General features: G+C 36.2%; 1 protein-coding gene across 2 annotated transcripts; it reads right to left on the bottom strand.

Annotated features, from left to right (window-relative positions):
* Positions 1 to 5,709: 5,709 nt before the first annotated feature.
* LOC115219201 (cholecystokinin receptor type A-like) lies at positions 5,710 to 23,041 on the bottom strand. 2 transcript variants are annotated; one of them, XM_036508731.1, is made up of 2 exons: positions 22,997 to 23,041; positions 5,710 to 6,843 (listed from the first exon to the last, which is right to left on the bottom strand). In XM_036508731.1, the coding sequence occupies exon 2, from the start codon at positions 6,832 to 6,834 to the stop codon at positions 5,758 to 5,760; it is 1,077 nt and encodes a 358-aa protein (XP_036364624.1). In that variant the 5' UTR covers positions 6,835 to 6,843; positions 22,997 to 23,041; the 3' UTR covers positions 5,710 to 5,757. The 2 variants fall into 2 exon arrangements, with proteins under 2 accessions (XP_036364624.1, XP_029645181.1); XM_029789321.2 differs by lacking the exon at positions 22,997 to 23,041 and having other exon boundaries at positions 5,710 to 7,107.
* Between the last annotated feature and the right edge of the window lie 557 nt (positions 23,042 to 23,598).

Below are 23,598 nucleotides of genomic sequence, written 5' to 3'. Positions count from 1 at the left end.
TGCTAATACACACACACACACACACATAATAAGGGTGAAAAATTGAATATTAATTTGATTAATATGAATTGAAAACCAGTGGTGTAGCATATAAGACCATAGCGGATCTTCTTCTAGCAAAATGGATGACCACTGTTAATGGTTCATCCCTGTTATATAATACTTTCACTTTAATAGTTTCAGTATTAAATTGAAAGTGTCTGCATTACAAAAGAGAGATGTTTTTGTTTCACTTTTAACACGTAATACTGAAATAGTGGAGAAGATATGGTATTGCTGTGGGGTCGCCCTAGGCAAAAAGTCAAAATTTGTTTTGCCAATGATACTCCCCGGACCTTAAGTAAGGCATGTGTAAAATTTGAATGAAATTGGTTGTGTAGTTCTCAAGTTTTAGGGAAACACACAGACAGACACACATTCTCAGTTTTATATATATAGATTAATGTATTAATAAAATTTTAATCTAAGTAGTTTTTTTATGTGAATATATCAATATAGTTTTATATAAGCTAAGTATGAATTTATAGAGATACAAAACTTACAATAATTTTATAAATAAATAAAAATAAAATAAATAATCAAAGGCAGAAACGCCATAGAAAAGGAATAAAATGGCTAAATTACTAATACTATGGTAAAGTATATGTGGCTTGTCAACACCAACAGAAAAGATTTTTAGAAAAAGCATAGCAGGAGTGGCTGTGTGGTAATTCTTGTCCAGCGTGCCAACCATTTTGCCAGCTCGCCGATCGCGAACCCTTCCCCGGTATGCCATATATCATTGATATTTAGTTTATCAAAATATCATTTGAATTTAAATTGAAAGTTGACTGCTGTTGGTTTTGATCTCAGATCGTATATGACTGAAACCCAGTGCTGTATGCATTTTATCGCAGCAACCTCTAGGGTGAGATACCACCAATGCTCTTATTATTCTCAGCTTATTGAAGACTCACGAAATACGAATCGTTATGACTGTGATTTGTCTGTGTTGTGTCTATCATCCGTCATCCTTGCTGAAAAAGAAAATTATTATCATCATTGTAATATACGTTCTGAGTTCAAATTGCGCCGAGTTGACTTTGCCTTTCATCCTTCGGAATTGATAAATTAAGTACCAGTGAAATTTTGGGGTCGATGTAATCGACTCCCCCTGCCCGCCAAGACTTCAAGCCTTGCGCCTATAGTAGAGAGGATTATTTTCATTATTATTATTTAGGCGGCGAGCAGGCAGAATCGTTAGCATGCCGGTTGAAATGCTTTGTGGTATTTCGTCCGCTGCTGCGTTCTGAGTTCAAATTCCGCCGGGGGCGACTTTGCCTTTCATCCTTTCGGGGTCGATTAAATAAGTACCAGTTACGCACTGGGGTCGATATAATCGACTTAATACCTATGTCTGTCCTTGTTTGTCCTCTCTGTGTTTAGCCCCTTGTGAGTAGTAAAGAAATAGGCATTTCTTCCGACCCTTTAATTTTTGAGTTCGTATTCCACCGAGGTCAACTTTGCCTTTCATCCTTTCGGGGTCGGTAAAATAAGTAGCAGCTGAGTATTAGGGGTGGATGTAATCGACAAGACCTATCCCCACAAATTTCAGGCCTTATGTCTATGGTAGAAGGAATTATTATTCCTTTGTGTCAGGAATACAAACTGGCAGAATCTTTAGAGCTTCGGACAAAAGACAAAACAGTATTTCTTCCGGTTGGCTTTCATTCTTTAGGGGCCGATAAAATACGAAGTCTGATCAATATGTATCCGGACTGTTGTCATAGTAACGAAGCTAAAGCACGCGGTGTAAAGCCGCTCGGCAAAGATTGACCTTGAACGTTGCTGTGCATGCGCACTCAGTTTTAACGTTCTAGCTCACTTCCGCTGTTTACAGCAGTGCTTTGAAGGAAGGTGTGTAGCGCGTGCTCGTCACATTGACCATGACAAAGAAAGTTGTCATGGCGATACCTGCTCAGAGGTCCGCGCAAAAATACAGAAAATGTAAAGAGAGAAGTGTATGATCCGCACACAAGTGTACGATGGTTCAGACATTTCCAAAATAGTTGAAAGAATGTCAATATTGACGAACATTCTGGGAGACCCACAACCAGTACATTGCAGATGTCCGTGCAGCTGTGAGGGGAAATCGTCGAATCACCATCCGTGAGTTATCAGAGGATGTGAAGATTAGTTACGGTTCAGTTCAGTCCATTATCATTGAAGAGACATGTGTCTGCTAAGTTTGCGCCAAGACTGTCTTCAGCTGACCAAAAGGACACTCGGGTTTCAGTTGCACAAGTTCTCCTTGATTGTGTCCAGAACGATGAAAACTCTTCGAAAATTTTGTGTGTGTAGGTCTTTGAGTGGGTATCGCCAAGCTTTTGACAAAATTTGATGCAGATTCTCTGCTCAATTCTCTCTATCATGTACAATGCGATGATCACACGCCACACACCTTCCTGCCAAGCACTGCTGTAAGCAGCGGAAATGAGCTAGAACGTTAAAACTTAGTGCGTATGTACAACATAGTTCAAGTTCAATCTGTGCCAAGCGGCTTTTCTCTGCCTGCTTTAGCCTCATTACTATAGCAACAGTTCGGATACTTATTGATCAGAATGCGTAATGTACCAGTCAGATACAAGGGATGATACAAGTGACTAAGCCTTCGCCCCAGAATTGCTGGCCTTAGGCTACATTAGAAAGAAATTTCCTTATAATTTTGCGCAATGTAAGCAAGGTGGCACAATCGTTCCGAAGTCGGAAAAGTAGTTTGTTTGTATGTTCCATTGTTTACTCTCTGAGTTCAAATCCTGCGGAGATCAATTTTGATTTTAAACTTTTCGGGGTAAATGAAATAAAGTAGCAATTATTTACTAGTATCAATGGTATCGACTTATGTCTAGCTTTTCAAATTTACTGGCCATGTGCATAAATTACAATTTTATACCAAACAAACCATTTTAGAAAGTTTTATTACTGTTTTTTTAAAATTTTTTATTGTTCATAGCATGAGAAATACACGAATAGATTCCAGTCTTTAAACAAGAATTATGCAGGTGTCTGTACATCAATAATGGAGCTGCTATAAACGGCATCAAAATCGACTTCAAAGCATGCAATAAACGTGTCGAAGATTAACAAAGACGTTGAATGTTAAAAAAATCGATGAAAATAAAGTATTAATATTCACAAATGTTGTGCGAGAATGCCTTAGCAATATTGACAGATCCTCGAGCCTGTACCTCATCTTGAAGGGGAACTTGGACTTGTCTTTTATCTTTTAATAATATTTAATATTCTTCGTCATATTTCATGCTCTCCACTTGTATTTATTTTTGCTAATCTTCGTTATTTGTTGAGACCGGTCTAAAGTTAGCCTCATATCAGCCAGATCAGCTTAAACTGCCCAGCGTCATATTACTTTGAGGGCGTCTAACTTTCGTCTTTCCGACTCGTCTAACGTTATTTAATTCCAAGAAGTTTTATGTCGCGCTTTTTCTGAATGATAGAAAGTTTATGCCCGAAGTGGAAAACGTTTTTTGAATATTCGATGTATCGATTAGCTATTTGAGATCTTCAAGCACAAATCTATTAAGTGATATATATATATATATATATATATATATATATATATATATTATATATATATATATATATATATATATATATATATATATATATATGCGCATATATATAAAAATATGACCTCGTGTGTACCGTTGACGATTTTTTTTCCCTCTGTCTTCCCTTCTCGGGATCTTTCCTTCTCCTATGTTTCCGAAGAGCTCCGCTCGAAACGTTAAACCCTCCTTCTTCCCTTCTTTCCTGAGCGTCCAATAATACTATATTTGTTCCACGTCCTCGCGTTGTTGTGTTTTTTTGTGTTTTCTTGTTTGGATTAACTTTATACACACACACACATACACACACACACACACACACACACACACACACACACACACACACACACACACACACACACACACACACACATATATATATATATATATGAGATGCAGCACGAAGTTTTGTCAGTGAACAGGTCGCGGTCTCAAAGCGACGAAAATATTCTGACAAATTAAATTTAAATGTTGAAGTGAATCTAACGGTTTTTGTGTTTCTTAAATGGCTTATAAACACCTTCTACTCTGCAGTTTTCGTTCAAGCACACGATCTCAGATCAAGTCACTCGCTATGCAAATACATCTCCGTATATAAAAAAACCCACCAATTCTACGATAAATACACACACGAGCAATGTAATGAATATTTTTAAAAATAGGCCTACCTTCAGGATGGAGTTTAAAAGTAGGTTACTACATACCCCGATGTCAATTGATTTCATATTTACTTTTTTATTGTTTACGATAATTTTCTCTTTAAACGGAGCGGGACGTTTAAAGTTAGAAACGCACACGAGTTGACGTAATGAATATTTTAGAAATAGATGTTATGTACTGTCTCCAACTGACGATGCAAAGCATGTTTTCTCATGCACAGCATGAAATCAATTGATAGTGGGGTATGTAGTAAACTACTTTCAAATTCCATCCTGAAGGTAGGCCTATTTTAAAAAATATTCATTATATTGCTCGTGTGTGCATTTATCGTAGAATTGGTGGTTTTCTGAAGCTTTCGCTTTTATTTTTAGTAAGCGGTATCTTTACCTTTCTTTTATTAAAATATTTCTTATTATACCTGTTTAGGTAGAAGTCTTGCTAGCCACCTCATTATTACTGTTTTTAACAGTAATAATATTTCACATATTTACTCTTATATATATATATATATATATATATATATATATATATATGTCACTTCTGCAATACAATGATATCGATTAAAATCAACAAATTTTAATAAGTTTGGTTTGTATGATGTGAGAAGTCGTGAGTCATAACGTTTCGAGCAAAACCCGTCTTCGGAGAGAGAGAGAGAGAGAGAGAGAGAGAGAGAGAGAGAGAGAGAGAGAGAGAGAGAGAGAGAGAGAGAGAGCTAGTTATACCTTTTACAACATGTATTGAACAGTCATGTCTCATTCCTTCGATACAAATAACGTATGCACACCCACACACAGTCAATTCAAATAAACGAATAAAATGAACGGATAAGAGTACATGCACACGGAGTGTATTAGCTTGATGCTTTATATATATATATATATATATATATATATTTATACACACACACGCATGCTCATATATAAATATACATATATACGAAGGCATACACATGTATACACACCTCACACACACATACATTAGCCATATTTACAATCCTTGACGTTATGCAACAATCTATTTTCTTTACAAATGCTTAAGCGCTCTATTAGTTTTGACCTGAGCATTCGCCCGAAAAGATTTAAGATATCAAAACAGGTTTAAAGATATAAACTTCAATACTTCAATTTGCATAGTTCATGTTTTCAATAGAACATTCCACTTGATACGTTTTTAACTCTTTTTTTTTTAATATATATATATATACAGGTTAAAGATGTCACTGAAAAATTTATATGTAAAATACTTTACTTTCATTAAAGTGACATATTATTTTTAACATTCGTTTCAACAATCCATATGTAACCAGGCTTTTCTCTGTTATTCTATTGATTTATTCCTTGTAGCACAGTTCGAATTGAACCTCCGTATAAAAGTAATTAAATGTTTTACCAACGAACAACGCGATGAGAACATGTGAAATAAATTAGAAGAGCCAAACATTTTTTTTTTGTTTGCATGGTAAATGAAAACCGCATGATGGAAAAGAGTTCTAATCATCCATGGACGGCTGACTGCACATCTGGCTAGAAGGTTGTGTGGGAGTAATGGTTGGACGAACACAAGGTGGTAGGATATAGCTAATTATTCGTCTTACTTCTCTCCGGAATCGCATATTGAATACACCATATATAATAGGGTTAACTGCGTTGTTGAGGAGATAAGAACGTATGGCTAACTGGAAAAATATGTCCTGTAATGGAGTCAATGTTTCGCGAAATCCTTTTACGTGAATTTCCAGCATGACCAAAATAATATGAGGCATATAGCTAAGAACCCAAGTTACAGCTATTAAAGCCATAATGGAAGAAGTTCTTGTTACACGAAGAAGTGTTCCTTTTGAAGGAGATCTATTTCCATGTGGAATTATCCGTACATGCTTTGGTATTCTTTGACTTGGTAACGCATTGCGCGAATCGACTGAAATTTCGCTCTCCTGTGTCGGAAGATAAGGTAATATTTTCTTGCCAGGCAATGAATTACTTGAAGGTTTAACAGGTGAAGTAGTAGATACTATAGCATTTGAGACATTTTTAGTGGCTGCCAATCGTTTATTTTTGTGTCTCCATACCTTGATAGCAATGAGAAAATATAGCAAGAAAATTATAGAAAATAAAGCCACCGAAAGAATAAGGAGAGCGTAGTAAAATAATCGTGGATATATCGTATCAAACATGGATTGAGCAATACCACATTCACACCCACCGCTGACTTTGCTGTTTTGCGTCGGTGTTCTTCTGGTACCATAAATTAACCATGAAGGCCATCCTAGCATAAATGAAATAACTACAAGTACCACGGACACAATTTCAGCCATTCTCTGGGTGAGCTGTTTGTCAAACGGCCGGCACATTCGTCTGTAACGGTCTATAGAAATAGCGAATATTATAAGTCCAGAATCTATCGCGATCGCTGAAGCAATCAACAAAGAGAGTTTACAGGCTCCTTGCCCACTAAAAATATGCGGTTGAGAAACTCTGAGTAGCTCCATAGGCATTGAAAATACACAACTTAAGAAGTCACACGCTCCTAGCATGACCACAAATCTGTTTGTCCCGGTTCGTTCCATCTTGCGACTGTAGACATACATAACAGCAGCATTGCCGGTCGTGCCTATTACAATTCCAATTGAAATATAAAGCAAGACAGGGATATAATCCCGAACTTTTAACCTGTTCAGTTCAAGAATGTTGGCAATATTACCAGTGGCATTATTGAATAAGAGATCGCATTCATTTTCTGACGTCATACTGGTTTCTTGAAATTCACTGAATCTCTAGAAAGTCTTTCAACCGTGAATATGTTCTAAAATCAGCTCTTTGTCACATTGGAACGTATTTCACCATTCTGAAATAGAAGGAAAATAAAAAAAAAAGTCAATGACATCATCGAATAATAAGACATGAGAACAAATCGGTGCATTAAGGAAGATGTGTGTGGGTATGGGTATGAGTTAAATGAATTTGTTTGATTACTGGCATGCTTATTTAATTATCACACAAACACACAGACACAGACACAGACACACACACACACACACACACACACACACACACACACACACACACACACAGAAACACACACACATACACAGACACACACCTACATATGTACATACATACGTACATACACCTACCTACATATGTACATACCTACCTACATATGTACATACGTACATACCTACATATGTACATACCTACCTACGTATGTACATACATACGTACATACACACACAGCTACATATGAATACCAGTTTCAAATTTTGGATAGCAATTTCGGTTCTAGTCGATTACATCGACCCCAGTGCACAACTGGTTCTTACTTTGTTGTCACTGAAGGGATGAAAGACGAAATCGACGTCAGAGGAATTTGAAATCAGAACGTAGCGACGGACGAAAAGCTGCTAAAAATGTATATGACTTTACACACATACATGCTTAACACTTTCACATTTTGGTACAAGGCAAGCAATTTCTGGGGACGGGGTAGTCAACTGCGTCCATCCCAGTGTTCTGGTGGTATTTATTCCATCGAATCCGAAACGATGAAAGGTGAAGTCGACCTCGGTGGAATTTGAACTCAAAACCTAAAGACGGACGAAATGCCGCTAAGCATTTTATGCCTGGTATGATAACGATTTTGGCAGCTCATCGCTCCTCACCGTAAAGACACAAACACCAACATTGCTAAACTAAAAGGTGGCGGACTGGCAGAATCGTTAGCACGCCGGACAAAATGTTTTGCGGCATTTCGTCCTTTTTTACATTCTTAGTCCATCTTTCGAAGTCGATGAAATAAGCACCAGTTGAACCCTGGGGGCCAATGTAATCGACTTAGCTCCCCGCAACCCGAAATTGCTGGCATTGGGCCAAAATTTGAAATCAATATTACCAAACTAAATGAAACATACATAGATTGGTGTCCGGAAAACTAACTTTATAAACATATTGACGTGGGGAAAATTTACCAAAAGAAAGTTTGCCGTAAAGGAGGCAGACAAGCAGACTGTAAACTAGATAACTCATTTTAAAGAAATTGCCATTCTCTGATTGGTAGGTTAGTTGATGTATTCGCCATTTTGAGAAAAAGCTACAGTAATCTCTCGCAATATCTCGGTTCACTTAACGCGGTTTATTATCTAAGCTTACGTCGATTCCTCTGTGGTGTTGCTTTGCATTTATTATCAATAAATATATACAGATTATAAAAATAATAATAAAAAAATAAACAGTACATTACTGTTTCTGCTTCGCCGGGGGTTTTGGAGCGTAAAACTCGCAATAGCCAAGGGATTACTGTAATATGTTTTCTCTTGGCGAATTTTCCTAGGGCAAGAAATGTATCTGGCGAAATTTCCTATAATTACATAGGTCTGAATCGGGTCCCTATTCCCGTGGGGAGCCAAGGCAAGTGCCCAAAGAAGGCTCTCCATGGAATCCGGAAAAATACCCGACTAACTTCAGTGGAGAGAAAAATCATCTTCACTCCCCCAAACTAAGGAAATCACAACCCTCAAAGCTGTGGACCCTTGCTCTGCTTTCATACAACACAAAGCTTTAAATGTAACGGTGCGTAGCTTAGTGGTTGAGGTATTCGGCTTAAGACCAGACCTTTCGCGATACCTTTACAGCCAGGAGCTTTCAGCATCGCCTCGTACATAGATAGCTTCATACATACATACATACATGCATACATACATACATACATACATACATACATACATACATACATACATACATACATACATATATATACGTATATATATATATATATATACATATATATATATATATATATATATATATATATATATATATATATATATATATATATATATATATATATATACATACATACATACATATATATATGTATATATATATATATATATATATATATATATATATATAGGTAGAATTCACAAAAACAAAACAAAAGACGAAGACAGGTGGTGTAGACAACAAACAGATGTATTAGTTGGATTGCGTAGGAGTGGGTGGGGGTACGAGGGAGGGTTGACGATGAAGGGAGAAGGTGGGTAGGAGTGAAGAGAAGAGAGTAGGAGAGTAGGAATGAAGAGAAGAAGTAGGACTCGGAGCAAGAGAGGAGAGGTGGGTGGGAGGAAGTAGGTGTGAGTGGGAGAGAGGGGAGGGGAGAAGGTTAGATAAAGAGGGGAAGAGAGTTGAGTTCATGCGTGTGGCGCAAAGAAGCTTAATCCCTTTCCACGGCGCAAACAGGAATCCGGATGCCCCACCCCACCGTACAAGGACAATCGGAACACAGACAGGTATTGCAAAGAGTGACCGGTGGAGCGGAAATGGCGCGAGAATGGGGTGTCATTATATATATATATTTATATACAGAAACAGTATTAGTATTAGAAAGGCTCATATAAGCAAGTGCTTTTATGCCTCAAGCGTCTATATGAGAAGTTTTCTCAAGGCTAATAACCCTGTATACGCTGTTCTAACAAGGCATCCATATGAAGCCGGACATACATACATACATATATACATACATACATAGTGATAGATAGATATGCATACATAAATATACATATATTGAGATAGATAAATAAGTAGATAGGTGTATACACAGATATACATCTACATATATATTATATATATACATTTATATTATACATATACTTATGTATATATGTGTCTCTCTATGTATGTATATATATGCGTATATCTATGCTTGTCTACAGAAGCCTCCTCAAAACATTCGCCCAAGAAATTCCTCTGTCAAGGTATTGGTCAGCATATTTGTCAAACATATTTTCATTCTTTTCTCGTTGCCTTAAAAACACGCTCCTTAATCATAAATATTATGAAATACGCAGACAAAATAAAATAGAAGAAAATAAACAACTTCTTCTTATCCACCATATGTTATTTGGTTAAGCCTCACGTCAGCAATGATCGAGCAGGCCTATCATTGAATACATTTCAGACACGACTATCCTACTATCCTATCTTTTATTCAGGTTATCTAAAACTATATTAACCAGTAAAAAAAAATTATAACTATAAAAAAATAAAACAAAACAAAAAATAAACAATTGTAAAATCAGTAAAAAGAACAGCAAACAGCACCGTATGTTATTCGTGCACCGTATGTTATTTAGGTATTGTTTCTAGCATGTCGAGTTGTACATTCACGCTGAAATCTGCCACAGTGTATTAAGAATAAATATGTATACCATAGAGATAATTTAGATATTATAAGGTTAATATTGGTTTCCTATTTTAGCACAAGGCCAGCAATTTTGGAGGAGGGAATAAGTCGATTTCATCGATCCCACTACTCCGCTGGTACTTATTTTATTGACTTTGAAAGGATGAAAGCCAAAGCTGACCTCGGCAGAATTTGAAATCAGAACGTGAAGATGGACGAAACGCCACTTAGCATTTCGCCGGGTTAATATTAAACTCGAATCCACACCATTGTTATGAACTCTTTTGATATTTTCTTCTACAAAGCAACTAATTCTCTAAGGAGTGACACTTTCCCTAAAAATTGTAATCTTTGTCACGAATACAAAATTCATTTTAAAAGAGAGCCGCCCAATGTTTTTTCTCCTAATTAATTCTCTGGGTCACTTACATTTTATCGAGTACATTAGTAAAACTATAACTATGTTTTAAAGTTCGTTGACACCACTGACCCATTATGTTAAAGATAGGCGCAGACGCAGCTGTGTGCAGAGAAGTTTGGGTCCTTACCATAGGGTTCCGAATTCAGTCCTACTGCGTGACACCGTGGGCAAGTTTCTTCTACCGAGAAAAGCCTTGTGAGTGGATTTGGAAGACGGAAACTGAAAGGAGCCCATCGTATATATATATATATTATATATATATATATATATATATATATATATATATATATATATATAATATATATATATATATATACATATATATGGAAAAAAAGTCAAGGTAGATAATGCTAAAATAATTTTATCATAAAAAACATTTCTGTACCGGTTTCGGTCATTGAGATTTTTCAACTGTAAGTATGGAAAACAATTAGAGTTTGGAAAAATTAAATGAAAATTTTTTAAAAGAATATTTGCATAGTATTGAAATACAAGGTGCATTTTCCTTGTTTCTGCCTGTCTCTGTCTTGTTTACTCTTATGGGTCCGAGTAAACAAGAGGGACAGAGACAGGCAGAAACAAGGAAAATGCCCCTTGTATTTGAATACTATGCAAATATTCTTTTTAAAAATTTTCATTTAATTTTTCCAAACTCTAATTGTTTTCCATACTTACAGTCGAAAAAGTCTCAATGACCGAAAATGGTACTGAAATGTTTTTATTAAATTATTTTAGCATTTTCTACCTTGACTTTTTTCTGTATATATATATATCACGTCACGTGATTACGTGACCGACCAGACCATCAGAAGTTGTTACACATCGCTGGTCTCAATGCGTTAGCATTGTTTTAGCTTTCGAATGACGCCACCCCGCTGGCTAAGCGAAAATGAAGACACATACAATAGAAATACAAAATGGCTGACGGTTAGTAAGGAGAGACACAAATAAGAAAGAAGAAAACAAAGGACCACTGATGAGGTCACAGGAGTGTGACGAAAGAACTCTGGCCGAAATAAGGTTAAGATTAATGTAAAAAATAAATAACACTGAAGCAAAGTAACACCAAATATATAGTGCGTGTGTTTTTATTGGCTAAACTGGCAAAATGACCATTCCGAAATACAACAATGTCTGTTTCAACACACGACTTCACATAAAAAATCTTGCACAACAAATATATAAACGTAATATATATATATATATATAATATATATATATATATATATATATATATATATAAATCCTTAAATCCTAAAAAATGTTTTAGCCCGAAGGCCGCGGCCATGCTGGGGCAATGTTTAAGTGTGTTAAAGAAATCTCTTTGGGAGAATATTGAAAAGCTGTGAGTCCCTGAAACGCAGGCTACTGCAGTAACTGGTCCTGAAGCGCGATGGCGTTGCTGGGATCTTTGGCAATATGCAGTGTTGTCCCGTTCTGGCATTGATGTAGCTTTCAATGCCAAAATTTGGCACAATTCCTTCCAGGATCTTCCAGATGTATATTTCTGCATACCTCTCGCGCCTTCTCTCCAGGGTGTAGAGTTTTAGCTGTTTCAGCCTTTCCTAGTAGCTGAGCAGTTGCAAAGAGACGATCTTCTTTGTGAATCTTCTCTGGATTGCTTCAAGGTCCGCTGTTTATTTCACACTGTTGGGTGACTATAGCTGTGAGCAGTAATCCAGGCGGCAGGGGACGAATGTCCGCCAGAGGATCATCATGGTTTCCTTATCTCTGGTTCTGAATGTTCTCAGGATCCATCCAGCCGGTCGTCTGCACTTTGTCGCCATCCTGGTAATGTGCACTTGGAAAGATCTATCATCACTCATGTCGATACACAGGTCCCTCACTGATTTAGACTCTGGGATTGAAATTCCCTGTGGACCAGTGTACCCTGTAAGTTTCATATTCAGTTTTGGAAGCTGGTAGCGCAGGGATTGGAATCTTTCAGCATTAAACTGCATATTGTTATCCTCAGCCCATCTGTAAATTGAGTCCAACTCCTGCTGCAGATGTGCAACATCGCTGAAGTTCTGTATTTTCTGCGAGACTTTCGTATCGTCTGCGTAGCTTGCAAGGGTGGCTATCCGGGCACTTGAGTGCATATCTGAGAGGGACATTATAAAAAGCACTGATCCCAAGACAATGCCCCGTGGAACACCGCTCCCTATTTGTGTTTTCATAGAGGTGGCTCCATTAGCCACTACTGCCTGACTTCTATCTTTCAGAAAGTCATGTAACCACTCTCCAAGTTTTCCAGCTATGCCGAGATCACGCAGTTTGTAGCATATCATACCATGATCCACCTTGTCAAAAGCTTTTGCAAAATCAAGGTATATTACATCCACATTTGGGTTGTTGAGTAACTGCCTCAACACCCAGTCATAATGTTGTAAGAGCTGGGTCAGCCAGCTCCTACCTGGTCGAAAGCCATGCTGGGTATCACTCAGCAAATTATTTTCTTCAAGGAATGCGATTAGTCTCCCTCTGACTATCCGTTCCATGACTTTGCTATAGTTTTTGGCATCTGCTCTGCTTCCACCTTTATGGATTGGGTGTATTATTTCCTCTTTCAACTTGCTTGGCAGCTTGTCATTTGCAAGAAAACTCTGGAAGAGAATCTGGAGGGGTTTTGTCAGAGCATGCTTACACGATTTGAGGAGGATTGTTGGGAGACTATCAGGACCAGCAGTTGAGTTTGTGTCCAATTCATCTATGGCTAGTAGTACATCTTCTTCGCTAATGTCAATGTATTCCATCGTAACTGCCTGGCTGTATATAGGTGAGGCGGCAAAGAAGTCCACTGGTTCGTTCACTTGTATGTGTTCCAACGGAATGGTGAAGACAGTTTTGAACTGGTCATTCAGTACCTCACTGATCCGAGTTGGACTGTCTGTGAGTGAGCCATCGTTTTGGAGGAGGGGTCCTATTTTGCAGTGTATTGAGACTGTTTCTTTCGTGTAATGAAAGAAGGCTTTTGGGTTTGATTTAATGTTTTTTATAACCCAGGTTTCTTTGCTCTCTCCCTCACATAGGATTGTTGCAGCCTTTTTTCGATCTCCATCAGTGTTGTTTTTAGGTGGGACCTTTCACTACTTTTGGGATGTTGGTTGAGTCGATTTGCAATCTTCGTCCGTCGTCTCATGAGGATCTTCCTCTCTCTTGGAATCTTTTTCCTATTTGTTTTGGCCTTGTGCTCTGGGACATATTTCTGGCATATGGCTTGCTCAGAAGACATGAAACATTCTAGTTTCATGTCAATGACTGGTTTGGTGAGACATGTCGGCCAGTCCTCTCTGCGGATCTCTTTTTGGATCGATTTCCAATCTGCTTTGCGGAAGTTCAGATTGGAGAGATTTCGGGTGCTTCCTTTAGGCTGTATGTCTCTGGTTACTTTCGGCCCAAACATAGACAGCTCTATTATGTTGTGATCCGAGACTAGTATCGGCGTCACTTTCGCATCATGAATGATATCCATATTGTTCGTGAAGCAGAGATGCAGAATGTTGTTCGCCTTAGTTGGTCTGAGTACAGCTTGCTCCATGAATAGGGCTATATTATGACTATATTATGTTATCTTATACAATTAGAGTGTCACGTACCAAATTTGAGTATGGCAGTAAGACATGGGGTGTGAGGTCGTCACGAATGCATACAGCAACTCTACCATGGGTCCTTTCCCTTCTGTCTGTTCGCAGTATGGCATATTTTGGTACGTGTACTTCTGCATCCTCAATATCAGGGCTGAAGTGAGTTTCCACGAGTGCTATGCAAAGGGCTTGATTGCATGCAGCAAGGTCTCTCAGGAAAGAAATTTTGCTTTTATTATGATGCAACAGTCCCCCAATATTTAGTAAAACTATTGGCGTGACGACTGTGCAGGCGTTAGGGGAGGTCATCCCGTGTCTGTTGACTGTCGTGGCCATGCGGTGTGGGCAAAGTTCCTTGTTTGTGCTTGCTTGCTGTAGCCAGGTCAGCTGCTGCACAATCTTTTGCTCCATGTACAAAAAAGACTCTTGCTCAGCTGCTGCCTTGTGCATAACCTCTGAAGAGCGCACTTCTTTTGTAAATTTTTTCCTTGGAGACGTTTGTTATCTTTCCTCAGGGACGTTTTTCTCCTTAAGGCCCCTGTAGTTTTGGCGAGGTGTCGGCGTCTTCCCCATGCCAACATTTGCCTTGCAGGTAAAATCTCTCCATATAATTGAAACATGTTTTAAGTAAAAGAGACCGCACAATGTGTAATTAAGTGAAAAGGATTTTTTAAAGGATATATATATATATATATATATATATATATATATATATATATATAAAGGGTAAGGGGGGGGTAAAGACCCCCTTCGGTCATGAATGACCATGGGATTGCACCTAGAAAGTTACCCTCCTAGACACAAGTCCGGGCAAGGTTGTTTATGGAAGGCCAGCAGTCGCCCACGCATACCAGCCTCCCCTCTCCACGCCACCTGTGTTATCCAAGGGAAAGACAAAGGTCGATACAGCTTGGCACCAGTGACGTCGCAACTCATTTATACAGCTGAGTGAACTGGAGCAACGTGAAATAAAGTGCCTTGCTCGAGAACACAACACGCAGCCCGGTCCGGGATTCGACATATACATATATATATATATATATATATATATATATATATATATATATATATATATATATATATAAGTTCAGCAAAATTTAGATTCAGATGAATATGCTACTTAAGTCAAAGGCACCAGAATTTTGTATGGTGTTATCTATATAAATCCATGGGGTGATTATAATCAAAAAAGCAACAAGTATATCCGAGGTAATGTGGTACAATCGTTTCATGCTACTTGAAGTAGCATGAAACCACATTACCTCGGATATACTTGTTGCTTATTTTGATTTATTATATATATAATATTAAGTAAAAGAGACCGCACAATGTGTAATTACGTGAAAAGGCTTTTTTAAAGGATATATATATATATATATATATATATATATATATATATATACAAGCAAATGGGCTGAAGTTATATTAAAATGTATAAAAATCATTATAAAATGGCATACCGGTTTCGTTATAGGTGGTCACTGACTGAATCAACACCGGTTGCCAAGCGGTGTTGTGTATAAACGTGAAAAAATAACTTCAACCCACAAGAACCTTTTAAGAAACCTTTTTCATTGAAAAATACAGAACACGTCTTAATATGCACACATAGCCAACTTTTATCTTTTTACATATTTCAATTCACGATTACATCACTGTACATAAATCCCGTCACTAAACAAGTTTTTCGAAACCTTTTTTTTGTGTGTACATATATATTCCCCTAACCTTACCGAAAACTAAACTTTTATCTCCCTTGCTCACAACAACAACAATAATGACGATAACCAATTATCTCCCCTTATTTTTCTACTTGTGAAGTCATTCACTCGTAAATATCATCACACACAACATGGACAAAAATTTCTTCTTAAGAAAATACATATTCAAATAAGTAAACCATAAAATCATGAATAGCGAAAGCGAAACCGGTCGATATATTAAAAATTATATTATATGTAAAGTGTGTGTATTTTCCGTTTTTGATTTCTCATATATATATATATATATATATATATACAGTGGCGGCCAAAATGTTCAGAACGGCATTGTTTTCGTCAGAAAAGTAGATAAAATTTTTTATCAAAGTTGTTTTATATTCTATAATTTTCACAGACAATAAATACGATATTATTTGTTATTGCCTGAGATTTTGGTGTAATTTGAGAGGATAATACAAAAGGTATGGATGATTTAGTGATTTACTGCAAAACCCATGGCGGCCAAAATGATCAGAACGGTGGCTTTTACTGCATGTTTTAGTATATTTAACCAGCGAACTCTAATGTTTTGAATTTGTTTACGTGACGGTTCGTTTACTAAACATTAGTAAGAATATTTGCAGTGTACTTTGTTAATATAATGCCACTTACTCCGTTACCAATTCGTCAGCAGATTATTAAGCTTCGAAGGAAGGATAATTTAAGTATTGGATCTATTGCAAAGATTGTTAACAAGTCAAAAAGTGTTGTACACGGTATTCTTAAGGTCTACGATGATTGTGGTTCGTGTGAAGCAAGAAAGTTTACAGGTAAGCCAAGAAAAACGACCAAGAGAGAAGATCGTGCTATGGTAAAGTTGGTTAAAAAGGACAGATTTAAAACTGCTGCTGCTGTTTCTCGAAAAATGAGAATTGTATTGAAGAAAACTTTATCTCGAAAAACTGTGTCTCGTCGTTTAGTTGAACATGACCTACAAGCAAGAGCAAATGCAGTGAAGCCACTGACCAGCTCCAAGAATAAAAAGTGTCGTCTTACCTTTGCAACCGAACATGTGTTGTGGTCTCAAGAAAATGGCAAACGGTGCATTTCAGTGATGAATCTTAGTTTATGTTATTTGGCTCAGATGGGAAAAGGTACGTTCGTAGAAAAGTAGGTGAAAAATTGTCGCCTAAATGCCTTAAGACTAGTGTTAAATTCGGTGGAGGAAGTGTCATGGTTTGGGGGATGATATCTGGAGATGGTGTGGGCCCTTTGGTGCGATTACATGGAAAGGTAAATGCAGGAGTTTATAAACAACTTGTAAAAGATCATGTCTTGCCTGTGCTGAGAAATTCAACTAAGCGACCACCCATATTCATGCAGGACAATGCCCCATGTCACAAGGCTAAGGTGGTCATGAACTTCTTCAAGGCTGAAAAGGTTATTGTTATGGATTGGCCTGCTCAAAGCCCATATCTCAATCCTATTGAAAATGTATGGAATATTCTAGGAGAACGTTCGAAAGCCAGAAATCCTAAAACAACTGAACAATTATGGAATGCCCTTCAGGAAGAATGGAATAAGATCACCCAGCAAGAAATTGAAAATTTAATTTCCTCATGCAGTCGAAGATGTCAGAGTGTGATTGAAGCTAAAGGGCTTCACACTAAATATTAAATAATTCCAGTATTCTCAGTCATTTTTGATTATTTTGATTATTTTCAACCGTTCTGATCATTTAGGCCGCCATGGGTTTTGAAGTAGATCACTAAATCATCCATAACTTTTGTATTATCCTCTCAAATTACACCAAAATCTCAAACAATAACAATTGATATTGTATTTATTGTCTGTGAAAATTATAGAATATAAAACAATTTTGATAAAAACATATACTTAATTTTCTGACGAAAACAATGCCGTTCTGAACATTTTGGCCGCAATGTATATATATATATATCTATATATATATATATATATATTATATATATATATATATATATATGACAAAAAGAGATAACAAAGCCAAGGCTGTGAGGAGTTTTCAGGAAATGTATAAGGAAAGAGATACAGACTTACAGCTATTTCTGGGATATTATGGATATCCTTTCATCAGAGACGGTGTGAGATGGTTAAATAGATGTAAATATTTAAGTTCATGCTAGTACAAGACCCATATTAAACTCTTCATTCGTGTCACTATTAAACCAAGAGTTTAACTACGGTCTGTCCATTACCTACCACTCATATATATATATATATTTCAATGGGTGAATGAATTATTCTATGTTTACCGTTAACATGGAAAATTCAATGAACCGATACCAGGGTAGCAAATTCACGTCAGAAACACGGTTGAAGCGATCTATCCAAAGGTAGAAACTCCGGGTTAATGTGCAGTAATTTGTGTGTTATAGACGAATAAATAAATAAATGGAGCTGAACGAAGTTAATAAAATTCTTTTACTTTCGACACATGTTTCGAAGACAACATGGTTTTATTCCAAAGGAATAAACGGTGTAGGATGCAATCTTCTCATCAGGAAAGAAAGAGAGCCAGTTATCCAAGAGAATTTCAAATCATTATTTAACATTTAGGGATAGCAAAAAACGCCATAGTATAGGGCTAAGTAAATTGGTTTGGCATCTTAAAGATAACAATATAGATTTTAAGTTAGATTGGTTCATACTGTCCGTATCCTTTCCTTTCGATAAGGGCAAGAGATTTTGTAACATTTGCAACTCTGAACTCTTCCATATTCTCTTCTCTAAGAATCCCCTTGTAAACACACTTATAGAGCGATCGTACAAATATAAACGCTGGCAGAAATGTACATTTTACTAATATAAGTGAATTCGCCAGTCCTTATAGTTTGAACAGTTAGTTTAACTTGCACTTTACTTCAATAGAGAAGTCTATTTCTAAGCCTTTGAACATTTTTTTAAATCTACGTATCCCTCCCTCTCTATTGGTTCTCTACTTATTATTCCTTTAACCCTTCTCTTCCTACTATCTGCCTTTGACGTCAAATCTACTAACGGTTTTTTAAAAAATATTTAATAACGTTCTGTTTATCATATAGGCAGTCATCGTAATTGTTATAATGTCTTGTTGAGAGAGGCTCTCTTTCTTTCCTGGTGAGAAGATTGCATCCTACACCGTTTATTCCTTTGGAATAAAACCATGTTGTCTTCGAAACATATGTCGAAAGTAAAAGAATTTTATTAACATCTTCGTTCAACTCCATTTATATATATATATATATATATATATATGCATAGGTGTAAAAAGATTGAATTTAGATTCCTCCTTTAATTTGGGGGCTTCTAAAAAAGATTTCTAGTATTGATTTTTCATATTTTGCTGGTAGTTTGCAAGCATAAATTTGCGAGTATGAAAATAATACTTGTAAATGATGTGTTGTAAATTTATGGAGAGAAATCCTATAAAACGCAACAATTCAGTTAAAAAATGGAGAATAGAAGTATATCTATATATGCATATATGACTAGGAAACTCTACGAATGCCATTCTCAGCCTCTTTCCTCGGAATTGACAAAAAGGGCCAGCCAAAATATGAAGCGCTCCACTCTGTTCACCCACATATTCAGGTAATAAGTTTTAAAACTCCTTATACTATTTTATAAAAGAGTAAACCCTAAAGAGAGAGCCCATGATATCTGAAACCCTTCCTCAGTACTGGGATACTTATACGGCTATTATCCAGCATGAATATATTCATACCACTGTCCGCAGTTAAACATTAATAGGAACGAAAGAATCCTGAATTTGATTCGAATCTTCGGTAACAATATGAACTCACCTCAACTGTTCCTGCTCTCTTTAACGTCATGCCAAGACATGTAAGGGGAGTAAAGAAAAAAAAAAGCCTTATAGCATTCGAGCAGTTTCTTGACGAATTCCTCCCACAAATCTTAGATTAACAACATACACGCCCCGATATTTCTCTTCACTCGAATGAGCTGTGGTGCCCAAACATTAACAGTAACGTGAAACATGATGAAATGTCTTCTCTAGTGGTGCTATTAAGTTAGTTATGGTCTGGGCCAATTCTGTCTGAAATCTAAATCCTAATTGTCTTAGTATCTGTTAAAAGCACATAAGCACCAGGTGGTTGGGGAACATATGACCGTTATAAGCATCAAACATTCAAAGAATTAGAACATGAGAATAATTAATTAGAAAAAAATCTTGTAAGAGTTCACTCTTTAGATTTGACATTTTGCATCATTTAAAATTTACCCAGGGAAATCGGCGATAATTACACATTATCATTTATTAATTAACTTTTCTTCATTTGCATTTAATTATTTCCGTTTTTGTTATCATTAAAACATAATTGAAATTACTTTCTCTTCTCTCTCTTTCTCTTTCTCTCAACACATGCACACACACATTATATATGTATGTATGTATGTATGTATGTATGTATGTATGTATGTATGTATGTATGTATGTATGTATATACATATACATACATATATATATATATATATATATATATATAGATAGATAGATAGATATACATATAACTGTTCACACACTCAATATATATTTATGTATATGTGTATATATATGTATATATATATATATTATATATATATATATATATATATATATATATATATATATATAAATATTTATATAGATATATAGATATACATATATATAATATATATATGTATATAAATATACATATACATATTTATATAGATATAACTATCTCTCTCTCTCTCTCTCTCTCTCTCTCTCTCTATATATATATAATATATATATATATGTGTGTGTGGTGTGTGTGTATATATATAAGACAGTGGTACAACAATGAACTGTATTGCACTATTTAATAATTTATATATATATATATATTATATATATATATATATATATAATATATATATACATATGTATATATATGTATGTATATACACGCACTTATATATACGTATGTATATATATATATAACATTTGTGAGTGCAATTATCTATTTCTGTAATATATATATATATATGAGTGTGTGTGTATGTGTCCATGTCTGTTGTCTATGTGTGTGTGTGTGTTCATGTGTGCGCGGGTGTATAATACTTAGTAATTAATTTTCGTACATTTAATTAATCCGATATTTCGTTACTTCACTGGCCATTAGATCGTATGGAAGCCATTGAATATTTCGTGTTGTATATCTCGCACAATCCCTGATGCTTTCTCAAGCTGACCTCATATATATAATATATATATATATATATATATATATATATATATATATATATAATATTATTGCTAAACAGCGACCCAAAGACTAGACTTCCTCTTTAGAATGAGAAATTCTGCAGACCTGTGATCATCTGTGAATCTTTTCAAAGGTCAAGTAAGTCCCACATTGGAATACTGAAACCATATGTGGGCCGTTGTTATGAGCGGTTCACACACACACACACACAAACACGTATTTATGTATATATACAACCATTGATATACCCTTACCTAGACACACTCACGTATGCACGCATGGGTACATACAAGTATAAATTAAATCAAAAATGAGTTGGAAGAGATTTATTGAGTGGCCAGTGGCAAGGATTTGGACGGCAAACGCAAATGAAGGTATATTAAATATATGCCCAATTAAAATGGTGATTTACTGAAATTATTTTTTCTTCGCAAGAACGTAAACAAATGCCAAGGCTCATTTGTGATTGACTCCGAATGAGGAAGGAAGATAATGTCAAAAATTAAGAATTTCTCCATAGTTACATGCCATTAAAAAAAAAACGACAATTTTTTTCGTTTGGAGACAAGAGGACAACACAGATTCATGTTTCTGCATCGATAGGCGTCATCAGCACCATGGCTCTTGTCAAGCCGCCCGGGGTCTTTGATTGCCAGAAAATGGTACCAATCTCGAAAAAGAACAGAAGCGAAAGAGGACATTAGATTAAAGTAGTCTCTGAATATCTATCAACAGTCCTCTGGAGAGGAACTCTATTTACCAGATCATAGATCATTTAAATAATGGCACTGATCAAAATAGGATTTAGTTAGAAGTAATGTATCGAGGTGATGTATTCCTTGTAAACGGAGTTCTGATTTGAATGCTCTGCCCAAAGGGAATTCCGTTTAAAACATCGAGGAGTTAGAGGTGATATTGAAATGGGACATGTGCTGACAAAATTAATCCCACAAACAACAGCAATCCTATATATCAAGGGTTCTTAACCATTTTTAATCTACGGACCTCTTTCGCTACTATTTTATTTTGCGGGATATTTAAAAACCTAGTCTTATAGACACTTCTGTCAAAATTATGATCTTGTTATTCACACTTTAACTTGTATAGGTTGATCTATGTAAAAAAGCAGAGAAAGAAACTTGACTGTTTCTAGTAATAGATACATTGAAAGCAAAAGCTTTTCAGGGTCCCTTAGAATACTATTGTAGATTTATTATTTATTATTATGTTGTGTGGACCCTACAAAATCTTATATGAACCCCCAGGGACCGTATGGACCTCGGTTAAGAACCACTGCTATACATATTAAGGCGGCGAGCTGGCAGAATCATTAGCATGTCGGGCAAAATGCTTAGCGGCATTTCGTCTGTCGTTACGTTGTGAGTTCAAATTCCGCTGAGGTCGACTTTGCCTTTCATCCTTTCGAGGTCGATAAATTAAGCACCAGTTATGCACTGGGGTCGATGTAATCGACTTAATACCTATGTCTGTTCTTGTTTGTCCCCTCTATGTTTAGCCCCTAGTGGGTAATAAAGAAATAGGTATTTCGTCTGCCGCTACGTTCTGAGTTCAAATTCCGCCGATGTTGACTTTGCCTTTCATCCTTTCGGGGTCGATTAAATAAGTACCAGTTACGCACTGGAGTCGATGTAATCGACTTAATCTATTTGTCTGTCTTTGTTTGTCCCCTCTATGTTTAGCCCCCCCCCCCGGTGGGCAATAAAGAAACATATATATATTAATTACGCTTGTATTTACATCGATTTCTTATTCATGTGCAATGTCAGTCTTTTGTAGTTGTGGTGGGAATCTACTATAAATCTATAAACCCCCGCATACTTGGTAGGTAAAAACTGAAAGAAGCCCGTCGGATACGCACACACACACACGCACACACACACACACACTCACACATGCATATGCACTGACTTGATAGCTGAATGCATATCCATTTCTTTTTATAACTGTTGTATCGCACGTTCGACGTACGCTATAACAAGATGATAATAATAATAATAATAATAATAATAATAATAATAATAATAATAATATAATAATAATAATATAATAATAATAATACAGTTCGGTGGCCGAAAGCCATAGAAACACTAATATGGGCCAGTTTAGCAACGGGGAAAAATAACTCTCAAAGACTGGAACATCTACAATACCTCGTGAGTATTTGAAATTCTC

Source organism: Octopus sinensis, linkage group LG14 (assembly GCF_006345805.1).
Source record: "Octopus sinensis linkage group LG14, ASM634580v1, whole genome shotgun sequence".
NCBI classification, from domain to species: Eukaryota; Metazoa; Mollusca; class Cephalopoda; order Octopoda; family Octopodidae; genus Octopus; species Octopus sinensis.
The sequence above is the reverse complement of the archived record's forward strand: the minus strand, read 5'-3'. Positions and strand labels throughout refer to the sequence as shown.

What these genes read in the sequence shown, in the direction of transcription:
- LOC115219201 (XM_029789321.2), bottom strand. Translation starts at nt 7,014, where the DNA reads ATGACGTCAGAAAATGAATGCGATCTCTTATTCAATAATGCCACTGGT.